The 7806-nt window shown below is 39.8% G+C and overlaps 1 protein-coding gene across 1 annotated transcript; it reads right to left on the bottom strand.

Annotated features, from left to right (window-relative positions):
• On the bottom strand, positions 1-1553 carry LOC122038108 (probable sarcosine oxidase). The gene has a single exon (XM_042597700.1). The coding sequence runs from the start codon at positions 1345-1347 to the stop codon at positions 106-108; it is 1242 nt and encodes a 413-aa protein (XP_042453634.1). The 5' UTR covers positions 1348-1553; the 3' UTR covers positions 1-105.
• Between the last annotated feature and the right edge of the window lie 6253 nt (positions 1554-7806).

The raw sequence follows: 7806 nt of genomic DNA on the forward strand, positions 1-7806 counted from the left end.
TAATAAAAATAATTCGCATCTGCATTATATATAATACGGCTACGAACATAGTGCAATAGGAAACCTAGAAAAATTTGCAATTTTACCCTTGAAGAATGAGAAATTTCAATGAGAAGACACTTGCTCCTCGAACTCCTTGGCGTTCCCACTCGAGCACTCCGCGAACCGCCGGATCCCGAAGTGCCTAATCTCCAACCCCTCCACCGCCCCATCGATCGCCATCTCCGCCACGATCCTCCCCACCACCGGACCCATCTTGAACCCGTGCCCGGAGAACCCGCCGGCGACCACCACGTCCTTCCCGAACTCGCCCCCGAGGAAGTCGATCACGAAGTCGCCGTCGGGCGTCATCGAGTACAAGCATGCCTGCGTTATCACTGGATTCCCTGACTCGACCTTCCCCGGCAGGATCTTCCGGATCCACTCCCCCACGGAGTCCACCATCACCCCGGAGCTGCTCGCCGTCCAGTCTCGCCGGTCGGGGTCGCACGGCCGGCCGCCGTGCAGAGCGATCTTGATAAGCCCTGGGAACTCCAGCGACGGCGTTCCGTATATGTAGCTGTCGCCGTAGCTGGCAAAGGTTGGGAATCCTCCCTCCGCCGTGAACTCCGCCTCGTGCCCTGCTTTTATCTTCCAGTAGCAGATGGTGGTGTGCAGGGGCTGGATGGGAAGATCGATTTCGGTAACTGATTTGACGAGTTTCTTCATCCACGCGCCTGCTGTTATCACGCATTTGCTCCCTAAAAAGATTTCGCCACCGGCGGCGCGGACGCGGACACCTTCTCTGTTCTCGCCGTCCTTCTCGATCGCGATTATTCGGGTGCGGTCCTTCAGAATCGCCCCTTTTTTTAGGGCAAGAGCTTGGAACATCGCCACAGCCTTGGTCGGCCTGATGACGCCGCCGATGTCGGAGACGACGCCGATCCATCCATCCGGGAGAGCGAACACTCCGGAGAAGACAGAGGACGAAGATCCTCGGTCGATAAGGCGGATGTTAACCTCTCGATGATGGCCACCGGAGTCAATCACAGACTGGAGACTCTTGTTGTCCTCGGGGCCGAAGTCGAAGTGGGCGGTGGAGGTAACAACGCGGTAGCCGGCCTCGGCCTGGGCCTCCTCCCACAAACAGCGAGCCTCGAGGACCATAGAGGGGTAGTAGTTCTCCGGGTATGTGGCGCGGATGGTGCGCGACTCTCCGTGGGAGGAGCCTAGGCCGTGGAGGAAGTCGAACTGCTCCAGAAGCAGCACGCGGAGGCCGCGCTTGGCCGCGTAGTAAGCGGCGCAGCTCCCCATGATACCAGCGCCGACGACGACGAGGTCAAACCGGTCGCCGCATGCCGCCGCCATTGCCGCTGGAGCGCTCTCTCTCTACTGTCGAGCCCTGCTCACGATACAACTGTTCAAGTCTATGGACCGGACGGTAGAGGCGATAAAACTCCATGTTGAATTTTGACCTAAGCCCTAACTCCATAATAAAAATAATAATTCAAATATTTATAAAATATTTATCCTTATTTCCACATAGGAATGTAATTGAATCAAATAATTCGCGAGTTATTCGGAGCTCGATTCGGTAAAAAGTTCGTTCGAGTTTGTTCATTTATCTTATTGAGCCGAGTTCGAGCTCGACAGTTTTATCGAGCCGAGCTCGAGCTTAAGGATATTCTGTTTGTGAGCTTGTGAACATGTTCGTTTATAGGCTCACGAGTCAAAAAAACGAGTCTTAAATCGAGCTCTAAAACGAGCCAAAAAATGAGTTCTAAAATGAGTCTTAAAATGGACTTTAAAATGAAAAAAAAACGAGTTCTAAAACGAGCCAAAAACGAGCTCTAAATAAGTCCGAGTTCGCTTAACGAGTTAGACTCGTTAATTTTGATAATTGAGCCAATAACGAGCCGAGCTCGAACTGTTCGTGAACTTGATAATTCTAAAACGAGCTGAACTCGAACATTGTGATAAAAACTCGATTCAAGCTCGAATCGAGCTCGAATATAACTTAAACGAGCCGAGCTCGAGCCTAATACTGTTCGGCTCGATTTGGGTCGTTTACATCCCTAAATTTCCACATGATATTTATTTCACTTTACAAATATTTTAAATTTTATAATCAAATATTATATATGGTAAAAGACAATTTACTCACCTTAATATAGATGATCAAAACATAAGAAAAATTCATATGATAACACCCCAAATAATCAAATATTTCATAAACTATATATTTCAGACCTCACCTATCAAATATCTCTCATTCTATTAATAAAAAAATTAAATTAAAAAAATAAATAAATAGGTAATCGTTGCCTATGTGTTGGTGAGCCCTGTTGCATGCCACCATGCATCCCGATAGCATGTTTTTTGTTTTTTCTGTTTTTTTTTTTAAATAGAAATCACTGGAATAAGATTATATCCAATAATTTCTAATATCTATCAGATATCCGGGATATAAGATGATGCCGGATGATTTTTAATATCTCTTATATATTTCAATAGGAGATGTTTGAGAGTGGGGATACCCATTGCGCATGCCCTTAGTTGAATTTGTGTTTGATATTGTCATTGAAATTTATCTTTAAAATTCTAAAAATTTCAGATTCTTATTAAATTAAGATGGAGAATCTGCTCGATATGAACTCGGGTAGAAAGTGATTTTCACACGTGAATATTTATTGACAGTTATTGTCGCATTTTAATTTTTAATCAGTGTAATGATATTATTAAGAGATGCATGTGCCTGTTAGCGATCGAAAAACGTGCAAGAGAGGACAGTTATTGTGTTAAAATAAACTTTCACGTGAAAAGATTCCATGTGAGGTATTTGCTTAATGATGGTTTATTAGTGTTTTTTTTTACAATATTTCTGGTCCAATTTTGATGCTGCTTAAATGTTAATGTACCGTGAAATTTTTTATGCTCTTTGTCATTTTGTTCCCACAAAGGCACTGGTACGATCGAATACAGATTACAGGGGCTAAAGTTGCAATATTGTTCATTTGCTATTGTAATCTTCTAAATTAGATCTCCAATTAAAAAGCTATGGTCATTATAGTAAGGTTTGAGTTCAAGAGAATTGAGATTTTCTTGAGATTAGACATAGCCATTAAATTGTTTAACTTTTATTAATTGCTCTATCTTATAGTACATTACATGTAAAATGTATTGTTATAATAGCTAGGTTTTTTGGTACTAACAATTTAAGAACTATGTAGCCTGATGCATGAAGTTCTCGTTATGCGGGATTTCGAGAAAGGATTCATTGTACACAGTTTTACTAACAATTTAAGAACTATTTTTTTAAAAATAATTTTAGAATATTTTAATTTATATTTTACTTATTACCTAAATATACCAAGAGATGGGGCAAACTCTTCTATTTTCTCTCCGAGAGGTAGTTGTGTATCATATAAATTATAAATTACTGAAGTTAACCTTGCGCTTTCTATGTTTGCTATATGGTGGTAAAAGATGAATACACTCGTCCTCAGCGCCCCCACTAATTCGTCCTAGGGCAACACAAATCACGGATAACTACTAACCTTTGAATAATGACTAGCACAAAGGGAAATATTTATCTCGATTTTATCGAGATTCAAATCCCAGATCTTATGATGATAATATGTCGTGCGCTAATCATTAGATGATCCCAAGAGTACTTCTAATTTTTACCACCTGTATGTTGCATACGTGGTCCATATCTATTGAATGGTCAAGTGTTGCCAACTATCAGGAGCAACAATTAAGAATATTTAAAGTACAAAGAGATCTGTTTATAATAATTTCAAAGTAGGGTTTTTGTCTCCATGACTGTGTTATAGTTTAGTTTTAAATCACAGGGACAAGAAATGAGTTGTTTTAAATTTGTTTAGGAACCTGAAGGACTAATATAGTCACTGCTCCAACTGTTTAATTTCCTTTCCAATATAAAAATATTCATAATTATCGTAATCTTTCTGATTTAAAGTTTGATGTCCCATCAAAGTCCATGATAATTTTTAAGTGTAGCATGTGTGGCATGCGGTGGCTACGTCTTCTTATAGCTAATTTATTCCAATACTTATCAACTTGAATACATTTGCCTACCACTTGTACAGATAAGCGAAGAAATCTGCTAATCTGCCATATTAAAGTCCAAATTAATAATTGCTGATTCCATATTCAAATTGAGTTAGTCCATTTTTCTCCCTAGAGAACTGGAGAAGAAATGGCATGATTTAACGACTACGGTTGGAACACAGTTCACATGATGTTGTTCGCTTGTGGTCTCCACTTGGGACATAATTGATGGATATATGATGACACATCACCTGGTCACATTCTTATCCTTGCTCAGAAAATAGAGAGACATCGATTTATCATCCAAATATCCATAATTTAATCTTCAACACATATTTATAAAGATTTTTTTTTTCTAAATGAAACGCACACTCATAAGAAACTGAGTTTTTAGGCCATCCATCAGGAATACTTTTTGATGTATCCAAAAAATTTTATGGAATCGGATGAGTCGCACCAGAGGTGTCAAAGTCTTTTTCTTTTATTCTGTACAAGGTATCTTCAGAGATGCTCTTTTAAAAGAAACAAATAAACCATGACCTTATCATATCTGCAGTGACATAGCCCACTTGTTGTGATCTACAATATATGTCCATTGAGAGAGTGATTGATATGGAAAAAGATAATTGAATTGTCTAGCCACGAATTGAAGATGGATGGTGATCTTGTCTAGGAACGGAGGAGCCATTAGTTGCCACCAAGAGAGGAGCCATTAGGGACGTAGACAAAGACATGACAAATATATTTTGATCCATATTTATATTATTAGTAATTATTACTCCATGAAGTTGTCATTATTATTAGATGTTACTTGATCTTGTCTGAAAGTTGATGATATTGGATATTAAAGATGTGACGTTTTTGTTGATCTCTTGTAAATTTCACTCCAACATGCAACACAAGTGATATCAGTACCGAGTCAAGGAAAGGGTCCTCGGCGATGACCCTCCGACGCTCAAGTCAATTTCCGACGAAGAAGAACAAGCAAAGAGCGGAGCAACAAGAGAACTGTAGCACAACAGTAAAATATCGCATACCTCCGTCGATGCTTAGACCCCCTTTATATATAGTTCCTGTAGCGCGAGTGCACGTTTCCCAAAGCATGCACGCACCTCCAAATTTTCCCTGAAAAGTAAAGTGTCCCTAACACAGTACCTTAACAGACCGAGCATATCTCTAAAGTGACAGTGAAAGCTTCCGCCGTACGATCCTCTGTCTGACCATGCCGCCTGTCAGCGACACTAGCTCCCAAAAGGATGTCAAAAGATAGCTTGCTGTGTCTATTACTTGGCCGAGCAGAATAATCGCTCGATCGAAATTTCTCCGTCTGAGTGTTATCTGTTGCTGGGTCGAGCGAGATAGCCGCTCGGCCAGACTTCCACTGCCCGCATGTTCTGTTGTTGGGTCGAGCGGGATAGCCGCTCGGCCGGACTTCCACTATCCGCATATTCTGTTGCTGGGCCAAGCGGGATAACTGCTCGCCCGAAATTTCACTGTCTGCGTGCTTTATTGCTGGGCCGAACGGGAGGGCCGCTCGGCCAGAAGTCCACTATCCACGTGCTAGGCTGATGTCGAGTCTGTTGCTAAGTCAAGCGGAAGAGCCTCTCGACCCAGTTTCTACATACTGCTCCTTTTGTCGTCCTCTTATTTGAGCGTCGGGTGCTCGGCTCATGGCCGAGTCAAAAGTGATATCGGATTGGGCCTTTCTCTTCCCGATCGGAACATGTTCGTCCGACCGATAAATGATTTCTAAACGTTGACCGTCTTAACTTTGACTTTCACCGTGATAGCAGAATAAGACCCCTCACATCATTGCTGATTGCAACAAGTTGTCATTCTGGGGCATTTCCTTTTGAATAAAGAAAAAGAGATGACAGATAACTATAGGGGAAAATGGATGAGAAAAACTAGGGAGGAAAACTTAATTTGTGTTCACTTCCTAGATTAACTTCTGAATATTTTTATTGTAAGTGGAGCTTAAGGATTTGTCACCAAATTGCAAAATCCATTATTTGGAAAATCTTTACCAAAATACATACAAGAAGTTTGGGTCAAGAAAAAGTTGCTCTAAGTGTCTCATTATTTACGGAGTACAAAAAAAAAAAAAAAAAGAAAAAAGGATTTTGACAAGAGAAATAAAATATTTCTAATGTGAGGGAAAAGAAATTTTCAAGGATAATTAATTACTCCATGGAGAGAAAATTGGAAAGGAAAAAAAACAAAATTGAAGAGCAGATGGTGAAGCTGAATATATTTTGTGTTTACTTGGAAGGAAAGTGAATGGATCAGCATGTGAAAGATAATATTTGAACTGCTGTGCTTTTATTGCTACAATTTTAGGGAAATTGCCTCCCAGGCAAGTGGAAGAACTGTCATATCTAGAAAATTCACAATGTATTGTAATCTTTCAGTGAATGATTCAATCATGTATGCCAGTTTTATCCTAAATGGTGGATTAACACTTTCTATTATCTAATTTATTACTTTATGGTAGATAACTGCAATTTATTCATGTAGTTTTTCACATGCAGCAAAGAAGCTGAGTCGATTTGAAAAGCCATTTGGTAAAAGCTAACGACAAGTTAAGACTTGATTAGTAGCTGGTAAGAAATTTGTGAGGGGAAATACTAGTGTCCACTTGATCACCTTGATTTTTATGGCCAATGCATTGGAAAAAGGAGGAGACTAAGATGTTTTGTCGAACAATTCAGGTAAAATTAAGATGGGAACAAGTTAAACGCACATTATATCACATTTTTCTCTTGCAACAAGTTAACAAGTATGAAGTAACAAGAATGCAGATAGGAGCATGTTGCATTCACTTTAGGAGGAAGGTTATTTTTCTGGTTTGATAACTGTTCTTCAGCAATAATTAATCAGGAGATGCATTCACTTTAAGTATCAAGTATGCAGATTTGACCAATAATTAATCAGGAGATTTATAACAGATCTCGGATAGGATTCTGGTATATTTGGAGATGTAAGCATAATAGCAGATCACAAACACCATCAGCAAACATGAGACGCTATATCAGAATCATTAAGCTGTAACCAAAAAGATAACATTTAGCGGCATTTTGCAAGGAAACTGATGTTTAAGATATGTAATAGTGCAGGATCACTAACTAATCTATGGTATGCACGTCACATAGTAAAAAGATCTAGATCTATGAAGTAAGAACAAAAGGTAATCCATTCGAAAACAAAAGATTGCTTCTCCTAGAAATCATAAAAACCTTTAAAAAAAACTTTAAAAAGGGTGATGATCACTCCTACCTAATGCATCTTTCTGGAAGGTTGTGTTCTGTCAGAGGGCAATCTGTAGATCCAGTAAACCTAGACATAGAAAAAATTACAAGAGGATTAACACCGCAAAGACACTACCAATGGATCAGAAGAAAAGAAAGGTCAACTGATGTACCAGAGCAGGAGATGTAAGTGAGCAGGAGCATGACTGCAAAGAGCTGCTTTGCGTATCCTTGGCCCCTATGTGAGCCTTCCAACAGAGGAGCATGTACTCAGAACACCACCTGCTCAAAAATAAATATAACCGCACGGGCTGTGGATATTGAAACAACAACACTAGTGGGCATGTACCCACAAGAACACGACCTATAAATGGTGATAAAATGTGGGGTCTATGAGTTGCCAATTAAAAATGGAATGATCGATAATTAAATTTGATTGCATTAATAAGAAATATATATATATATATATATATATATATATATATATATATATACAACTCCAAAC

The sequence above is a fragment of the Zingiber officinale genome, chromosome 1A (genome assembly GCF_018446385.1).
Source record: "Zingiber officinale cultivar Zhangliang chromosome 1A, Zo_v1.1, whole genome shotgun sequence".
In the NCBI taxonomy this organism is placed as follows: Eukaryota; Viridiplantae; Streptophyta; class Magnoliopsida; order Zingiberales; family Zingiberaceae; genus Zingiber; species Zingiber officinale.

Coding starts and splice junctions, on each gene's coding strand:
- LOC122038108 (XM_042597700.1), bottom strand. CDS start 1,347: ATGGCGGCGGCATGCGGCGACCGGTTTGACCTCGTCGTCGTCGGCGCT.